This window comes from Phocoena phocoena, chromosome 3 (genome assembly GCF_963924675.1).
Source record: "Phocoena phocoena chromosome 3, mPhoPho1.1, whole genome shotgun sequence".
NCBI classification, from domain to species: Eukaryota; Metazoa; Chordata; class Mammalia; order Artiodactyla; family Phocoenidae; genus Phocoena; species Phocoena phocoena.
In genome coordinates this window covers 117385071-117404942 of record NC_089221.1, presented here as the reverse complement: position 1 = coordinate 117404942, position 19872 = coordinate 117385071, and the positions used below count along the sequence as shown (strand labels likewise).

General features: G+C 46.1%; 1 protein-coding gene across 1 annotated transcript in view; it reads right to left on the bottom strand.

Moving 5' to 3' along the window:
• The window catches only part of PSD2 (pleckstrin and Sec7 domain containing 2), a 34404-nt gene continuing 14532 nt past the window's right edge, over window positions 1-19872 (bottom strand). The window contains 8 exon segments of the mRNA XM_065873324.1: window positions 1-210; window positions 3209-3352; window positions 4603-4747; window positions 5670-5827; window positions 6255-6325; window positions 6497-6687; window positions 7765-7808; window positions 8883-8972. Of these exon segments, the coding sequence (XP_065729396.1) occupies window positions 1-210; window positions 3209-3352; window positions 4603-4747; window positions 5670-5827; window positions 6255-6325; window positions 6497-6687; window positions 7765-7808; window positions 8883-8972 (1053 nt within the window).

The window sequence follows — 19872 nt, the reverse complement described above, 5'->3', positions numbered from 1 at the left end:
CTAAGTATCAGGCCCAGTGTTATCCCTCGTGGCTTTGCTGCCAGTCACAGTTCCATGGCCCTGGCTGAGGGCAGGGCTCGAGTGTGTCTTGCGGAGAGAAGGGTCATCCCCCTCCAGGGTGGCCAGCCGGGCCTCAATCCGCTCCAGATCATCTGAGCCCACTTTGATTTTCACAGCCAGGAGGTGGATGTAGGTCTCATAACGGCTTTTCTGGGGAAAGGGCAGAGAAAGGCCAAAAACAAAGTCAAAAGACAAACAACAAAATGAGAAAAAATGTATCTTATATAACAAAAGACTAATTTCCGTAATATTTAGAGAGCTCTCATACATCAATAAAAAGGAGATAAACAACCCGATAAAAATATCAGGCAAGGGGCATGCACAGAAATTTCACTCATAATTTTTAAAAATCCAAATTAATTGGCAATGACTTATTGGATATGATACCAAAAGCACAGACAAGAGTGAAAATAGACAAATGGGATTTTATCAAAATTTAAAACTTCTCTGTATCAAAGGACACAGTCAACAGAGTGAAAAGGCAATCTACAGAATGGGAAAAAAAATATTTGCAAATCATAAATCTGGTAAGGGTCTAGTATCCAGAATATTAAAGGGAAAAAAAAACCTCCTACAACTCAACAACAAAAACAGCCCAATTTCAGGATGGGCAAAGGACTCCAATAGACATTTCTCCACAAAAGATATACTAATGACCAATAAGCACACAAAAGGATGCTCAACATCACTATTCATCAGGAAAATGCAGATCCAAACCACAATGAGTTATCACCTCAAACACATTAAGATAACTACTATCAAAACAAAAACAGGGCTTCCCTGGTGGCGCAGTGGTTGAGAGTCCGCCTGCCAATGCAGGGGACACGGGTTCGAGCCCTGGCCCGGGGGGTTCCCACATGCCACGGAGCAACTGAGCCTGCACTCTAGAGCCTGCGCTCTAGAGCCTGTGCTCTGCAACAAGAGAGGCCAAGACAGTGAGAGGCCCACGTATCGCAGCGAAGAGTAGCCCCCGCTTGCCTCAACTAGAGAAAGCCCATGAGCAGCAACAAAGACCCAATACAGCCAAAAATAAAAACAAACTAACAAATAAATTTATAAAAAAAAAACCCAAAAAACAGAAAGTAACAAGTGTGTTGAAGTGTGTTGGTAAGGATGTGGAAGAATTGGAACCCAAGTACACTATTGGTGGAATGTAAAATGGTACAGCTACCATGGAAAACAGTGCGGCTATTCCACAAAAAGTGAAAAATAATATTACCATGCAATTCAACAATTCCACTTCTGGATATAAAAGCAGGACTGAAAGCAGGATCTCAAAGAAACACTTGCACACCCATGTTCATGGCAGCATTATTCACAGTAGCCAAAAGATGGAAGCAACCCAAATGTCCATCAGTCGATGAAAGGACAGCCAAAACGTGGTATACAAATACAACAGAATAGTATTCAGCCTTAAAAAGGAAGGAAATTCTAACATCTGCTACAACACGGATGAACCTTGAGGACATTGTGCTGAGTGACACAGGTCAGTCACAAAAACATAAATTCTGTATGATTCCATTTATATGAAGTACCTAGAGAGTAGTCACATTCATAGAGACAGAAAGTAGAACTGTGGTTGTCAGGGGCTGAGGCTGGGAGGAGGGTGCTGAGGAGTCTTTGTTTAATAGTTATAGAGTTTCAGTTTGGGAAGGTGAAAAGGTTCTGGAGATTGGTTGCCCAAGAATGTGAACAGCCTTTACATTACTGAACTATATACTTTAAAATGATGATAAGATGACGTTAAGATGATCGATTTTATGCTATGCTTTTTAACCACAATTTTTTTTAAAAAAATTAATCCAAATTAAAACAGCAATAAGACACCACTTGTTAAACCTATCAGATCAATGAAGACTATGTCCAGTGTTGGTGAGGGCTTGGAGAGACAGGCACATTCATGAGCTATTAAAGGGGCTGTAAATTGGTAAACATTTAGGAGGGAGATTTGTCTGAGGCCTTGACTCTGAGCTTCAGGTCCTCACTGCAGTCCCAGGGGAGGCAGGGACTAAGGGTCACGAGACCCTGTTCTCACCCAGCTCTGCCACAGGAGCTGAAAGACCCTTCATTTGGGGCTTCACCTCCCCTACCCTTCATTCTCCCCACCACTCCCCACCACCCCCAGTTAAGCCAGGCAGGGGGTGAGAAAGACCAGGGCTCTGGAGCCACAGTCAATTCCCTGGGTTAGGATCCTGGCTCCTGCACTTCCTGTGTCACCTCAAGCACGTGATCCAACCTCTCCAAGCCTCAATGTCCCCACCTGTAAAATGGGGATAATAACAAAACCCACGTCACAGAGTTCATATGAGGATCAAATCAATCAATACAAGGGGAGTGAAGAGAATCACACCTGCCAATCAGTGTGGCTTTTTTTACATCACAGAGAGAGTGAAATTGAGAAGACTTCCGAAAGCTATAAAGTGTTATGTTTTTCAAAAGGTCAGGCTCTATCCTGGGAGCTCTGCTCTCTCCTCTGTGCTGCAGTAGAAAATCAGAGTGGAAATCTAGACACTGAGAGGGGCGACTTCCCACCCTTCCTGCTCCAGGGGCTTCCTGACTTGGTCTCAGCCTCTCTTGTGTCTGTCCACCCCCCTGGTGCAGGTCGGTCCAAAATGGACACGTGGTCCCTGCCTTCCTCCCCCAAGTCCACCCCGCCATCCTTCACCCCATGGTGGGGCAGAACCAGGGGAGGGGTTAGAGACAAGATGGAAAGCAGGGAGAGCTCAGAAGGAGAGACCAAGGCGCTCTGCTTGATAAACCTATGTGAAAGAGGCACATGAGACACAAGGGGGGAAAGTCACGTGGAGCGGGCTTATGAGTTCTGTGGTTTGGCCGTAAAAACTTCCCGAGAAGCTGGGCCTATGGGGAAAGGGGAGGTGAGGATGGGGCTTGGAGAAAGATGTAGAGGGGTGACAGGGGTCTCTGGTAGAACCCGTCTGGTGCCCTTTGAGAGACGTAAGTGAGGGCACAATTGTTTGTGCAGCTGGACTGTGCAGAGATTGGCCCACAGGAGACCACGGTCCATGACTACCTCAGGGGAGCCCCCAAAGCAGGAGCCCCTGGTCGGGGAACGATGTGGAATGCAGGAGCCGGCCCCTTCCTCCTGCTCTAGCCCTGTCCTTCAAAACCCCTCCTTTGAAGGGCCCACCTCAAACGTGAGATAATGCTCCTTCAGCCGGTTCTCCTCAGCCTCCTTGGACTTGATGCCCCGCTCGACCGGGTGACACCTGTGCTCAGCCAGCTCTGCAGTCACCTGCCTCAGTTTATTCTCATGAGAACGCAGCTGCTCCTCCTGCAAGGACAAGTCATGGACTGTGAGGTCCCACTCTCAGGAGGTCACAGGGCTGTCCCACCAGGAGCTGCTTCACCAAAGGGAAACTGAGGCCTGGCCAGGGTCGTCAAATACACAGGGGCAGAGCCGGGTCTAGGCCCAAGGGAGCGTTCCGCCGCTGCCTTCCTTCCTCCCCTCCTGCCATTGGCATCAGCTCTCCTAGAGCCTCCCCAGCAGGCTCAGGAGATGAGAGACCCTCACACTGTGTGTGGACGCAGACACTCCCTTACACAAACACACAGTCACCCAGACACAGCCCCTGGCTCCTATGAACCCTCACATGCACACAAACCCACTGGACCAAGGGGCAGCCCGGCCTCGGCACCCCCTGGCTTCATACGACGCATACAGTCTCTCACATTCATGCCCGGACACGTCAGATGGCCACAGACCCAGGATCACACCCAAAGACACTGTCACTCACAGACAAGTGCACAGCACACCCCAGCCATCAAAGCACAGCCAGACCCCTTTGTGCCATGCAGGCACTGGGTTGCACGCATTTGTGTGGTGTGTGTGTGTGTGTGTGTGTGTGTGTGTGCACGCACACAGACACAAGTATGGTGTAGGTGTGGGTTAACAACACGTGTGTATAAACATGCGTGTGCTTGAATGGCATGTGTGCACGTGGGGGAAGTGTGCACCGCTTGCACAGCCCCAGGGGCTCTGTGGAGAAGACCCCGGACAAGGGCCCTGACAGGAAGGGAAGTATGGCGCTGCCCCTGCCCTCCACCTCACAAGTAGTGGCCCACCATTTATCCTCCCCTCTCAAAAAAAGACTCCGAAAAATGGAGTATTAATGAGTAGGAGTTTTTTAAGGATTACAAATAAAATATTTAAGGGTAGGTGAGGGCAGCAAAAGAGCCCTGGATGAAGGGGCAGCCAAGTCTCACCTGTCGCTCGCTCCCTGTGACACACACATTCTCTCCCATTCGTCCCAGACACACATTATGCCCACAGACCACAACCACATCCACAGGACACACTGCCACTGGCACACCCAGGCCACTGGGTGGCGTGTGGCCTCAGTCTCCCCATCTGTAAACAGGGGTGGGGTGCGGTGCAGATGGAGGAGAACATCTACCCCTTCGGCTTGTCTCTTAGCCCAGGACCAGGCGCCGGATAGGCGCTGAGGGGAGGGCTGCTGAATGGGGGCCTGGCACCGCAGAGGCAGCCTCGGGAGGTGGTGTTGTGACCCCAGGAGCTCGTACCTGGCAGAGGCGAGTGGTGCAGGAGGGCAGCAGGGGCCGGCAGAACTTCTTCATGGAGCTGACAGCAGCTGGGAAGGCGGGCGCCGAGAAGATGGCAGCCACCAGGTTGATCCTAAGGATCCAGGACAGCATTTCTTCCTTGCTCCTGGGGACAGGATGGGAGGGGAGAGCGCACTGGCTTCTCACAATAGGACTCCCTATCCCACACCCAGCGCCCAGTACCCAGCACCCAGTACCCAGCACCAGCCTGGCACAGAGAGGGCATGAAGACCTCCGTGTAAGTGGGCAAAGGAGTGAGGGAGGATGGCAGGATGGGGGCTGGATGGGCCTGGTCACATCTGTGTAGGGAGCTCCCCTTCTGTCCCAGCTCCCAGGCAAGACCTGGATTTTCATGTGAAAATAAAGCTGCCCAGCCAGGTTCAGAGCTAACAGCCTGGAGCTAATGAGTGTGAGAGACCAGCAGGGGACTGTTAGAGGCAGCTGGGCAACTGGTCACCCCCACTCGGCCATCTCGTCCCTGCCCCACTACCTGGCCCGGCACGTCCACTCCTGTCCAGAGAGCTCACTTACCAGCCCCCACCCCTCTAAGCTCATCTGACACATGAAACCCCAATCTCAAGTCACAGGAGGATGGAGTGCAGGGGAGTGGAAAGAAGGTCTTACGGAGAAACTGTAGGGTCAGTCTTCTGCACCCATCCCCCCGACTTTAAGTGGAGGATGATAAAGATCCCATCTGCCCTGTATTTAGGGACTTCAGTGCACATCAGAATCACCTAGAGGGCTTGTTAAAACACAATTGCTGGCCCATTCCCAGCATTTTTGATTCAGGAGGTCTAAGGTGGGACCAGAGAAACTGCATTTCTAACAGGTTTTTCAGGCGATGCTGAGGGGACCACACTTGAGAACCAGTGCTCATGGGGAGGGACCCAAGCTGTTTATGGATACACTCACCCTCATGGCTGCTGTGCAGGGGAAGCTAAGGGCGCCTCCCCTGAGGTGGACGAGGCAAGGGGATGGGGCGGTCCTGAGCCCAGGGTGGGAGCGAGGGTGCTCCCACTCCTACTTACGGTGCCTGGAAGAGGAAGACCCTCCAGTCGGCTGTCTTCAGCTTCAGCACATTGGACTTCTTGCTGTAGTCGGAGGCCCTGGTGGCCAGAGCATGGTGCACACGAATGGCGTTCTTCAAGTCGCCCTCAGACAGGGATTTGTCAGGCCTGTACTCATCCTGGACAGGCCAGGCAGGGGTTGGGCAAGCCTCTGTCATCACCAGGCTCTGGCTTACCGACCCGTACTTCCTCCACCCTCACTGTCCCTCCCTTTTGCTCTCCTCTCTGTCCCTGTACATCCCACCATTATTCAAGCTGCTGCCACTCTGATGCCATGCCCACCCCAACAAGACTCACCAGGCACTCCTCCCCAGTTGGTCTCAGAAGCCTGAACAGGCCTTACACTGTGTATCCTCTGAACCCCTGAACATTCAAAAGACCCCTCCCTGAAACCACCAAAGCCCTTCGTGAGCCCAAGTAAGGCCTTTGATGGGGGAGGACCCAGAATCTGCCTAAGCCCTAGGTCCTGCCCGGGACCCTCTGGACACCATAAGGCAGGGGCTGAGCTGGCCCTTTCTGGGTAAGGACTCTGGGGTAGTCTCTCACCTTCTGCAGGTACAGGATGGTCCCTTTGAGCACCGCGTAGAATTTCTTCCAGCCACGCCTCCCACGGGGCGCTGGGGAGGGGGGCACAGGTAGTGTGGCCACAACCAACCACCCCGATATCTCTTCCCTTGTGTCCCCTACATGTCTGCCTGCATGGGCATTACCAGAGGAGTGGCCAAGGGGCTGTGGACCCCCTCTGGACTAGCATCCCTCCCCATGCCCCTTCCCCGCCTGACACCCACTCCTCTTGCCATCCATGTCGGCGTGAGTCTTCCGGGTCAGCACACCATGCTTGTAGGTGGTGGCGCTGAGAGCCTGTGGGACATCCAGGAAGGGGTTGCTACCATCCAGGATCCGTGTCACCTTCTTTGTGCCTGTCCCAAACTTGTCATCCACCAGCTCAGACAGTGATTTCCTCAGCTCATCTTCATCACTAGGAAAGTACTAGGCCTGAGTACCACCTCCACGGAGGCCTCATCCCCACGTCAACATGCCCTCTCCCCACAAAACGCTCCTTTGGAAGCCAGTTAGAGGTAAAGAGCAGAGATAACGAGATTTCAGTTCCAGACCACAGGTCCAGACCTTTGTCCCCTCCCCTGAGTCTTCAATTCTGACATCTCTCCTCTGAGCTTTGATTTTTGGCCTCCAAGCTCCAATCTTCACCCTTGATCACAAAGCTGGAGACCTTACTACCTTCAGGCTTCCTTCCTCGTCTTCCTTCTCCTCTCTGAAAGCCCAGCCCCAGGGAGCAGTAACCCATGGCCAGCTTGCCCAAGCCCCAGGGACATGGTGAGGGAGGGAAGGTCAGTAGATGAGGCCTCTAAAGTCTCGGTTCCCCAGCCTAGGAGCCCTGGTATGAGAATGCCAGCTCTCCCCAGCTGGGTTGGGGTTCCTAACAATCCCTGCCTGGGACCTCTTCATGGAGCCAAAGACCCAGGCTGCCCTGGGGAGTACAGCAACTCCCCAGTGGAGTGGCAACTTTCCTCAGGAGGCTGTTGTGTCTCCCCAGTCAGCAAGGTCACCACACCTCTTTCCAGATGGCTGGGCACCTCCAGGTCTCACTGCCCTCACAGGGGAGGAAGTTAGGGGGCATTCACCTCTCCCCATTGGCAACAGCATCACCACCTCTACATGGTCAGATTACTGGAGTTGTAAAGGGACTCATAGCTCATGCCTGCCTACCTCCCCGAGGGGAAAGAGCTGTCATTGGGAGTAGTGGCAAAATCCCCTGAACAGAAAACCTGTTGTGAACATCATGAAACTAAACTCACAGTTCCATCTACTCCAGAGCTGTAAACATTGCACACTTTTTATCAAGACAGGAAACAAACCCAAAGGGGAACTCAACACCAGGAGCTGGCCAGCTGGCCAGGGGGCACCAGGGCCCGGGGTGGGAGAAATCAGCACCATGGAGAGTAACCGGCGTGACTTCCCAGTACCCCCAGCCACTCCCCCTCCCCCCTCCCCGTAATTCAGTCTCCCCATACCTGTGCCCATGGGCACTACTCACATGGCCCATTCCAGCTTTTCATTCTTGATGGAGTTGTAAAGGGTCTGGAAGAGGGGGAGAAAAGAGAGAGAGTTCAATGAACAGTCAAAGAAATCTCCATCTAGCAATGTGGATGCAGTGAGGGAGCATCTTTTCAGCCAGTGGAACAAAGTAGCTGTTTGATTCACACTTATTTATTGGATGGGTGAATAAATGGGGGGGGGGTGGATTCGTTTTTAGATGATTGGATAGACTTGAGGATGAGTGGGTGGATGGGTTGGTAGGTAGGTGAATGGGCAGGGAAATGGGTGAGTGGATGTGGAGTGTATATAGGGGACTGTGTAGGAGTGTATGTGTGGGTGATGGGTGAATGGGTGGGTGTATGGGCAGGTGAATGATTGAGTTGCAGGGTGGGTGGGTGGATGGGAGGATGGGTAGATGGGTGGATGAGTAGACAGGGAGTAGGTGGGTGAAGGGACTGGGATTATTTGATCTTACTTACAAAAACACTCTTAAGTGCTTCCTGACAGTGAAGAACATAATTATGGTAAGAACAATGTTTATTTTTTGACCTCCGGACTCACTATTCAACTGCCCACCCTGATATCATCAGGTCCCCCTAACTCACTGTCTAAAACTGAACTCATCATCTACCCCCCAGAAACCTGCTCCTCTTCCTCCAAGGTGGAGAACTGACAGGGCTTGAAAGGCCAGAGTTCCACCTTGGGCTTCAGCCTCAAAAGAAAATTAGATTCCTGGTGATGTTGAAAGAATGAGTGGGCTTTTCCCTGTGGTAATGATAATGATGGTGGTGGCGAAGGTGGTAGTGGTGATAAAGGTGGTGGTGATGGTGGCGGCAGCTGTGACAATGGGTGGCAAGTTTGAGGATTACCATGACAGCAATAATGATAGTGGAGCACTAAAAACAAATCTCACAGAGCCTACCCCTCTGCCTAACTCAGGGAACACATAACAGTCACATGTTGAGCTGGATGGTCTCTACCTCTGTCCCAAAGTCATCACGACCCTGACCCCAGAATTAGGAATCTGGACCATCAGGATTTAGTGGGCAGAAACCTCTCTCCTCTCCACCCACCCTGGACACAGCTGGGGCCATGGGGACCCTTAGCAACTTATACCTTCAGCAGGTCTTTGGCAAAGTCTTGTCCGTCATTCAGCTGGTCCAAGTTGGCAATGAATTGCTGGCAGGACATCTTCTTGCCAATGTTCTATAATGGAGAAATGGTTCTGCCTGAGAGTAGGGATGGTGGTTGGTGTGGTCCCCACACCCTGCCCTGCCCTGCCCGGCCAGAAGGGATGAGGCAGCATCAAGGGCAGTAATGAAAAAAGACTGCCTGGATTTCCTTTGTCTCCCAAGAGTTTACAAAACTCTTTTTCACATTCAAGATTCTATTTGATCCTCAAGCGTCATGAGAGGTCGGGGTTCTCCTCAAACCCGGATGAAGGAGTCAGGTTAGATGATGTATTGTAATAGCTGACATTTGCTGGGTGCCTAGCATGTTCCAGGTATGGTACTCAACATGCATTATCTTATTTCCTTCTCACAACAAAGAGAAGGTGAGGTGGGTGTTGTTATTATCCCCACTTGACAGGTAAGGAAACTGAGGTGCAGGAAGGTGAAGTGACGTGCCCATGATCACACAGCAAGGAAGTAGAAGGGCTGAGTGTGTCTGACACCAAAGCCCATGCTCTCACCCGCTACTCCATGGTTAACTCTCCCAAGGTCACACAGCACCAGGACTTGAACCCAGGCCTCTTGGCTCCTGAGCAGAAGCTCTGTGTATTCCGTCACAACTGTCTCACCCTCTCACCTGTACAGAGGGGTGGCAAGACCTCCAAGAGGTAGGTGAAGTGAGGGAGAGTTTGGTCTTAAGAGAATCAAAAATCAATTTCCACCAACACACATGGGTACCCCACGCTGAGCTGTACTGGGACCAAGGGAGCCCAAGCAGATGGTCTCACTCCAGGAGGCACAGACAAAGAGCTGGGAATGAGTGTACCCCAAAGTTCTGCCTTCATTTTTTAACAAATGATTAGAAGAGGGGCTCCAGCCCTCCAAACCCAACAGCTGATGTGCATACTTTCAGACCTGCAGTGTCCACATTTGAGGAAACGCTGGTGGCGCTTCACCTTTGAGAAGACAAAGACCCTTGAACACTAGATATTTACTGGTGTAGGATTTTGTGGATTTAGGTTTGCTATAAGGCAGTGTTTCCCAAGATTCACCTACAGATGGGAATAGGAATTCCCCCCAGGAAAGGATTTCATAATCAAATAAGTTTATATATTTCAGAGTTTTTAATGTGCTTCTGTGTGTTAAGAGCCTCCAAGGAGAGGATTCCACGTACAGTGTCTCAAATTTATTGACCTTGGCACCATTTTAGCAAAGATTCTATTAACATCATGTGGGACATTCACACACCACAGAAAATAATTCAGAAAACAATGATAGAAAGCTTTATAAGTAGCTGGCAAGCAAGAATTTTCTATACCTTTCCCAAAGGGTTAAGGAGAAATGACCTATGTGTGCCTTAATATAGTATGTTTCATAAGTCTATGTGTATATTTTACATGTACATATATGTATTATGTATACGTGTATATGGTCATTTATGTGTACATTCGTAATTGAGGAGTATGAGGGTAACGTTGATAATATTGCCTGAGTTCCACACACGCTGAACATTCCCCAGCCATCAGTCAGGGGTGCAAAATCAAAAAATAACCAGGCAAGATTTCCAATCCTAGTAATGACAGACTGTCTTATTGCAGATGAACCTTCCCATCAGAAACAATTGCTGGTCAAAATATTAATAAAACATCTATGTGAAGACACTGGAGAAATATAAGAGCAATGAGGACTTCAAGGCTAAAGATCCTGCAAATAAGGGAAACACAGAGGTGGTGAGGCTGACTAGGAGCAGCTTTCCTCTTTGAAGCATTTGTCAATTCTCAAGCAGTGGCCAAAAGGGTGAGCAACTGAGTGGTCAATAGGACTAGAGAACAAAAATTGGAATTCAGGGCCCACCAAGGACAAGGGGCCCTGGGAAACACTCTGGTCATACTTCAGCAAAACATCTGAAATTAAGAAAGGAAGGAAATTCTTCAGACAGAAGGAAAGTTATCTCAGATGGAAGCATGGAGAAGCAGAAAGGAATGAAGAGCAACAAAAAGGGTGGCTAAGTCTAAATGAATATTGCCTGTGCAAAATAATAAAGTTTTCTAGGGAATAAAATATAGAAAGAGATATAATATTTAAAAGGATGATAACAGTAGTATGTAAGTTGAGAAGACAAATAAATTAAGTTGAGGCATTTTAAGGTTATTTCATTTCCCAGGATGTGGTAAAAAATACTTTAATAAGTCAGGGATGCATATTGCAAACCACAAAAAGAATTCACAACTAACAAGCTAACAGGGAGAAACGGAATTCTAAAAAAATACTTAAATAATCCAAAAGTAGGCAAGAAAGGAGAAAAAAAAAAAGCAATATAGACCAGATGAGTCAAAGAGAAAACAAAGAGTAACCTGGTATGTTTGAACTCAAATATATTAGTAATTCATTAAATGGTACAATTAAAAGGCAAAGATGAATAGACACCTCTTAAATATAAAGGGACAGAAATCTTGGAAAAAGGACAGAAAAAAGATATACATGCAAACACTAGCAAAAGAACTCCAGTATAACTACACTAATAACTGACAAAATAGACTTAAAGGCAAGAAGCATTACTAGAAACAGAGACATCTCATAATGATAAAAGGGTCAATCTACCAGAAGATATAAGCATCCTAAATTTGTATGCACCTAATAACACAGTCTCAAAAAATAAAAGACAGGGGCTTCCCTGGTGGCGCAGTGGTTGAGAGTCCGCCTGCCGATGCAGGGGACACGGGTTCGTGCCCCGGTCTGGGAAGATCCCACATGCCACGGAGCAGCTGGGCCCGTGAGCCATGGCCGCTGAGCCTGCGTGTCCGGAGCCTGTGCTCCACAACGGGAGAGGCCACGGCAGTGAGAGGCCCGCGTACCGCAAAAAAACAAAAATAAAAGACAAAAATTGACAGAACTAAAAAGAGAAAGACATTCACAATCTTGGTTGGAGATTTTAACACTGCTTTCTCAGTAACAAGAACAAAAATACTAAGCAATTAATTTGTTAATAGCAATCAATTAATTAATGCCAACAAATTAGAAAACCTAGATAAAATAAACAAATTCCTAGAAACACAGAAACTACCAAAACTGGCTCAAGCAAAAATAGGAAATCTGAATACACCTAAAAAGAAGTAGAGATTCAATCAGTAATCAAAAACTACACAAAAGAAAAGTCTAAGACCAGATGGCTTCACCAGGGAAGTTTATCAAACATTTAAAGAAAAATTAACACCAATACTTCTTTTTTTTTTTTTGCAGTATGTGGGCCTCCTGTGGAGCACAGGCTCCGAACGCGCCGGCCCAGTGGCCATGGCTCACGGGCCCATCTGCTCCGTGGCATATGGGATCTTCCCGGACCGGGTCACGAACCCGCGTACCCCTGCATCAGCAGGCGGACTCCCAACCGCTGCGCCACCAGGGAATCCCCAACACCAATACTTCTTAAGCTCTATCCAAAACTTGAAAAAGAGGGAACACTTCCTAACTCATTCTATAAGGCCAGCATTACCTTGATACCAAAACCAGACAAAAAAATCACAAGAAAATAAAACTATAGAACAGTATCCCCTATAAATATAAATGTAAAAACCCTCAACAAAATACTAGCAAACAGCAGCATACTAAAAGGATTATGGACTTCCCTGGTGGCCCAGTGGTTAAGAATCCACCTGCCAATGCAGGGAACACGGGTTCAAGCCCTGGTCCAGGAAGATCCCACATACCGTGGAGCAACTAAGCCTGTGCACCACAACTACTGAGCCTGCACTCTAGAGCCCGCAAGGCACAAATACTGAGCCCACGTGCCACAACTATTGAAGCCTGTGCGCCTAGAGCGCATGTTCCACAACAAGAGAAGCCACCACAATGAGAAGCCTGCACACCGCAACGAAGAGCAGCCCCCACTCGCCACGACTAGAGAAAGCCTGCGCACAGCAACGAAGACCCAATGCAGCCAAAAGTAAATAAATAAATAAATTTATTTATTTTTTAAAAAAGGATTATATATCATGACCAAGTGGAATGCATCCCAGGAATGCAAGGGTAGTTCAACATATAAAAATCTATTAACAGGGGTTTCCCTGGTGGCGCAGTGGTTGGGAGTCCTCCTGCCAATGCAGGGGACATGGGTTCAGGCCCTGGTCTGGGAGGATCCCACATGCCATGGAGTAACTAAGCCCGTGCGCCACAATTACTGGGCCTGCGCTCTAGAGCCCGTGAGCCACAAGTACTGAAGCCCGTCCGCCTAGAGTCCGTGCTCCCCAACAAGTGAAGCCACCGCAATAAGCCCACTCACCTCAACGAAAGAAAGCCCACACGTAGCAACAAAGACCCAATGCAGCCAAAAATAAATAAGTATTTTTTAAAAATCTATTAACATAATACAGCACATTAATAGAAAGAAGGGGGGTAAAACACATGATCATTTCAATTGGTGCAGAAAAAGCATTTGGCAAGATTCAACACTTCTTTCATGGAAAAAACACTCAACAAACTAGGAATAGAAGAGAACTTCCTCAACGTGATAAAAGGCATTTATGAAAAACCCACAGCTAACATCACACACTCTGGTGAAAGACTGAAAGCTTTCCCCCTAAGATCAGGAAAAGGCAAGAATATCCATTTCCCCCATTTCTATTCAACATTGTACTAGAAGTTCTAGCCAGAGCAATTAGACAAGAAAAATAAAAGTCCCCCAAATTAGAAAGAAAGAAGTGAAATTATCTCTATTCACAGATGAAATGATCTCATATACAGAAAATCCTAAAGAACCCACCAAAAAACTATTAGAGCTAATACACAAATTCAGTAAAGTTGCAAGATATAAGATCAACATATAAAATCAATTACATTTCTATATGTTAGTAATGAACAATCATAAAATGAAATTAAGAAAACAATCCCATTTACAGTAGCATCAAAAGGAATAAAGTACTCAGAAACAAATTTAACCAAAGAGGTGAAAGACTTGTACATTGAGAACTAAAAAAGGTTGCTGAAAGAAATTAATGACATAAATAAATATAAAAACATCCTGTGTTCATGGACTGGAAGACTTAATATAGTTAGGATGGTAATACTTCACAAATTGATCTACAGATTCAATACAATTTCTATTAAAATCCCAATGGCCTTTTTTGCAGAAATGTAAAAGCTTATCCTCAAATCCATATGGAATTGTAAGGGATCCCAAGAGCCAAAACAATCTTGGAAAAGAACACTTTCTGATTTCAAAACTTACTACAGAGCTAGACTAATCAAAACAGTGGGACACTGGCATGAGAATAGATATATACATCAGTGGCATAGAATTAAGACTCCAGAAATAAACCCATACATCTATGGTCAATTGAATTTTTTAATTGAGTAAATCTGACATGTAACATTGTGTAAGTTTAAGGTGTACACTGTGTTACTTTGTTTTTCTGTTGTTGCTGTTTTTTGCGGCGGGGCCGCACCATACAGCACGTCAGATCTTAGTTCCCCGACCAAGGATCAAACCCATGTCCCCAGGATTGGGAGCATGGAGTCTTAATCACTGGACCACCAGGGAAGTCCCTACACTGTGTTACTTCGATACATTTATAAATTGTAATGCTATGATCACCTGATTTTTGGCAAGTGTACCAAGACCATCCAATGGGGAAAGAATAGTGTCTTCAACAAATGGTGCTGGGACAAATGTGCTGGGAAATTTGAATATCCACAGCAAAAGAATGAAGTTGGACCCTTATCTCACACCATATACAAAAAGTAACTCAAAATGGATCAAAGATCTAACGTAAGAGCCAACACTATAAAACTCTTAGAAGAAAACATAGGGCTAAATCTTCATGACCTTGTATTTAGCAATGGTTTCTTAGATATGGCACCAAAAGCAAAAGCAACAAAAGAAAAAATAGATAAACTGGATTGCATCAAAATATAAAACTTTTGTGCCCCAAAAGACACTATTGAGAGAATGAAAAGACAATCTATAAAAAGGGAAAATTTTTTCTAACCATATACCTGATAAGAGTATAGTATTTAGAATAAATAAAGAACTCTTACAACTCAACAACAAAAACAGAAGCAACCCAATTAAAGAAAAGCAAAAGATTTAAATAGACATTTCTCCAAAGAAGATATACAAATGATCAATAAGCATATGAAAAGATGCTCAAGATTACTAATCATTAGGTAAATGCAGATTAAAACTATAATAAGATATAACTTGGCTATTATCAAAAAGCAGAAAATAACAAATGTTGGTAAGGAGGTAGAGAAACTGGAAACTTTGTGCACTGCTGGTGTGAATGTAAAATGGTGCAATCATTATGGAAAACAGCATGGTTGTTTCTCAAAAAGTGAAAAATAACATCACCATATGATCCAGCAATACTACTTCTGGGTATATGCCCAAAAGAATTAAAAGCAGAGTCTCAAAGAAATATTTGCACACCCATGTTCATAGCAGCACTATTCACAGTAGCCAAATGATGCATGCAGCCCAAATGCCCATGAGCAGATGAAAGGATACACAACATGTGGTATATACATACAGTGTAATAGTATTCAGCCTTAAAAAGGAAGGAAATTCTGATGCATGCTACAACATGGATGAACCTTGAGGATATTATGCTAAGTGACATAAGCCAGCCACAGAAACAAATTCTGTGTGATTCCACTTATATGAGGTATATAGAGTAGTAAAATTCACAAAGAGAAAAAGTAGAATGGTGGTTGCCAAGGGCTGGGGGGCAGGGAATGGGGAGTTGTTCGATGGATACAGAGTTTCAGTTTGAGAAGATGAAAACGTTCTGAAGACTGGTTGCACAACAATGTGAATAGACTTAATACTACTGACCTATATATATAAAAATGGTGAGGATGGTAAATTTTACGTAATGCATATTTTACCACAATTTTTAACTTTTTTTTCAACTTTAAATAAAAATTATAAAACCCCCCAAAATGGGCAAAGTATCAACACCTGAATAGACATTTCACCAGAGAAGATATACAAATGGCCACAAGCACATGAAAATATGCTCAATATCATTAGTCACTAGGGAGATACAGATTAAAACCAAAATGAGATACCACTTCATACCCACTAGAACAGCTATCATTAAAAAAGAAAACAAAGAAAGAAAAGAAAAGAAGTGTTGGCAAGGAGGTGAATAAATTGAAACCGTTATACATTACTAGCGGGAATTTTAAATGGTTTAGCCACTATGGAAAATAGTTTCACAGTTTCTCAAAAAGTTAAACATAGAATTACCACAAGATGCAGCTGGTCTACTCCTAGGAATTGAAAACAGGTGTTCAAACAAAAACTTGTACACAAATGTTCAGAGTAACACTATTCACAATATCGAAATGGTAGAAACAATCCAAACATTTACTAAAAGACAAATGGATACACAAAATGTGGTATATCCATTCAATGGAATATTATTCAGCCATAAAAATAAATGAAATTATGACACATGCTATGACATGGATGAACCTTGGAAACATTACACTGAGTGAAAGAAGCCAGATACAAAAGGCTACATACTATATGATTCCATCCACATTAAATATCCAGAATAGGCAAATCCATAGAGACAGAAAACAAATTAGTGGTTGCCAGGGGCTGGAGGAAGGAGAGAATGGGGAGTGACTGCGAATGGGTATGGGGTTTCCTCTTGGGGTGATGAAAAAGTTCTGGAACAAGAGAGTGGTGATGGTTGCACACCGTGTGAATGTACTTAATTCCACTGAATTGTACACCTCAAGCTGGATAAAATGGTAAATTTATGTCTTGTATATTTTACCATAATAAAAAAAGCATTAAGGATATACAAGATTTTTACAACACAGTTAAAAGACTTGACCTTATCAACACATAGAACATTACAACCAACAACTGCAGAATACACTTTCATCTACTAAAATTAATCTCTCTCTGGATGGGAAAGTAAGATAATCAACTGCAAAAAAGTAAAATCATATTGGGTAAATTACCTGATTTAAAATAAAATAACAACAATAACCAGGCAAAAAGACATGTATCAGAAAAGAAAAAGAAAGAGAGAAGGGAAAGGAAGGGAAGGGAAGGAAGAAAAGGAGAGAGAAAGAGAAAGGAAGGAAGGAAGGGAAAAGAAAGAAAGGAAGGAAGGAAGGAAGGAAGGAAGGAAGAAAGAAAGAAAGAAAGAAAGAAAGAAAGAAAGAAAGAAAGAAAGAAAGAAAGAGAAAGAAAGAAAGAAAGAAAGAAAGAAAGAAAGAAAGAGAAAGAAAGAAAGAAAGAAAGAAAGAAAGAAAGAAAGAAAGAAAGAAAGAAAGAAAAAGAAAGAAAGAGGAAGGAACGAAGGAAGGAAGGGAGGGAGGGAGAGAAAAAGGGAAAGAGAGAAGGAAAAGACGTGTGTCCAGAAACTCCAAAGGCGAACTGACATGGATGATTTGGGGCCTCCAAGTTCCCAGTTCCTCCCTTCCTCCCACTACCATTTGGATCAAAAGGGCCTCCCTGCTGCCTTGACCCTCAAAACTGTTCCCACAGCTTCTGTCTCCAATCAGAAAAGAGTTATGGTTGGCCTGGACACAGCCCCATTCCAAGGCCTTTTCCACTGGTCTGGCGTGACCTGCCTGCACAGCCCTGGGGTCAGAACAATCCCAGCCTGTCTTTAAGTCTCCCCCCAAGAGCAGAATCAGACAGGCCAAGAAGAAAGAAAGTAGATGTCATCCTTCAGGGCAAGGAGAGGGGCCAACTGAAAGTCCCATGGGCAGGGAAACCCTCATCACTATTTGCAAATCTAGACTAAACCTGAGTTGTACTCAGTGCTCCTTTAAAGTTTTTCTATGATGCTCAGATGGCTCTCAGATGCCATCTGAGAATGGGCAGGACCCCCTGCCCCCAGTCTTCAGAATACTATCCCAACCCCTGCATTTGTCCAGTCCTCCACCATCCAGCACCAGCCCACCTCCCCAGCACTCCCACTGCTAACCTTCAGGTAACCCAAGTTTGAGAGAAATTAAGCTTTTCTTGAAAAACAACTTATCTTTGTTTCAGCTTGAAAGCTCATGGCACAGCTTCTTCCATCCATCTCCTACCCCCTCTACTGGCCTCAGCCTAGATGCTTCTCCCTCCCTCACCCCAGCGTTCACTCCATTAACCAGTGCTAGTGACTGCACATCCAAAATACATTTTTAATAACTCTCCTTGTCTCCATCTCCAATTCTAACCCAAGCTCCCACCTTCTCTTGTCTGGAGGTTAAAATCACCCTCCTCTGGGCTTCCCTGGTGGCACGGTGGTTGAGAGTCCGCCTGCCGATGAAGGGGACACAGGTTCGTGCCCCAGTCCGGGAAGATCCCACATGCCGCGGAGAGGCTGGGCCCGTGAGCCATGGCCGCTGAGCCTGCGCGTCCGGAGCCTGTGCTCCACAACAGGACAGGCCACAACAGTGAGAGGCCCGCGTACCACAAAAAAAAAAAAAAATCACCCTCCTCTGACATCCTCCCCTTCCAGCTCACTCTGTCATGGGGAACGAGATATCCCTACTCCCAGCTAAGGCCACTCTCCACCTATGCTCTGTTGCTCATCTCAAGGAACGCTTCGAATTTCCCTTCTCTCTCTTGCATCATCAGTTTCTCCTTGCCTGCTTAGTGCATACTACTGACATACACACATGCCCTTGTCAGATTTGAAAGAGTTCCTCCTAGACCCCTCCAGCCAGTGGCTCATTTCAGGAGCCCACTCAAAGCCAAATATCACAAAAGAATTCTCCACATCCTCCACTTCCTCCCCTCCTATCCTCATCTCCACCCACTCCAGCCTGGCATTTGTCCTCTCCACTCCACCTAAAGTGCTGTTGTGAAGGTCTCCAATGACCTTGACCATCCAGTGATAATGACCCACCGATGGGCATTCCAACCTCAATGGTCATTTTTCTGTTGACATCTTTCTTGACCTCATGGCAGCCTTTTATGCAGTTGGCCACTCCTTTCTCCTTGAGACACTTTCTTCTCTTGGCCTCTGAGACACTGCACATTCCTGGTTTTCCTCTCATCTCCATGGCTGCTTTCAAAGCCTCTCCTGCTGCTCTGCTTGACCTTTAAATAAGGCCATGCCCTGGGACGAGGTCACCAGCCTGCCTCTCTCCCTGAGGCACTCAGCCAGTCCCGTGGCTTTCATTCTACCAGGATGACAATGACCTCCTCACCCCATCTCTCTCTTGCATCCCAGATTCGTTTATCCCACCAGCTCCTTGGCATCCCCATGTTCATGTCCAGTAGGCATCTCAAACACAATATGTCACAAATGGGACTTGAGCCCCAGCTCTCCCACTCACCACGCCCTCCACCCACCCACGGAAGCTCCTTCTACATCTCAGGAAACAGCACCCCCATCCAGCCAGATGCTGAAGCCATCCTTACTCCTCTCTTTCCCTGATCAGCCCCATCAGCGCGTCCTGTCAGGCTCACCCTCAACTGGTCTCCGTCATCTGTCCCTTCTCTCCATGTTCACTGCCCTGTCTGCCCCAGCCACCATCATCTCCCACCTGGACTCCAACAACAGCCACTATGGACAGTTTTACTGTCCACCAAAAGTTAAACATAGAATTACCATCAGACCCAGCAATCCACTACTTAGGTACACACTCAAAAGAATTAAAAACAGGTGCTCAAACAAATACTTATGCTAAGTAAAACCAGTCAGACAGAGAAAGACAAATGCTATATAATATCACTTATATGTGGAATCTAAACAATACAACAAATCAGTGAATAAAACAAAAAAGAAGCAGACTCACAGATATAGAGAACAAACCAGTGATTACCAGGAAGGGCAAGGGGTAATATACGGTAGGAAGAAAAAGGGTTATTATGAGATTATATGAAATCATGTGTGTGAAACTTTTGAAAATTGTAAAGTACTATAGAACTTAAAGAATTTTTCATTCAATTAAAAAATTAAAATAAAAATTTTAAT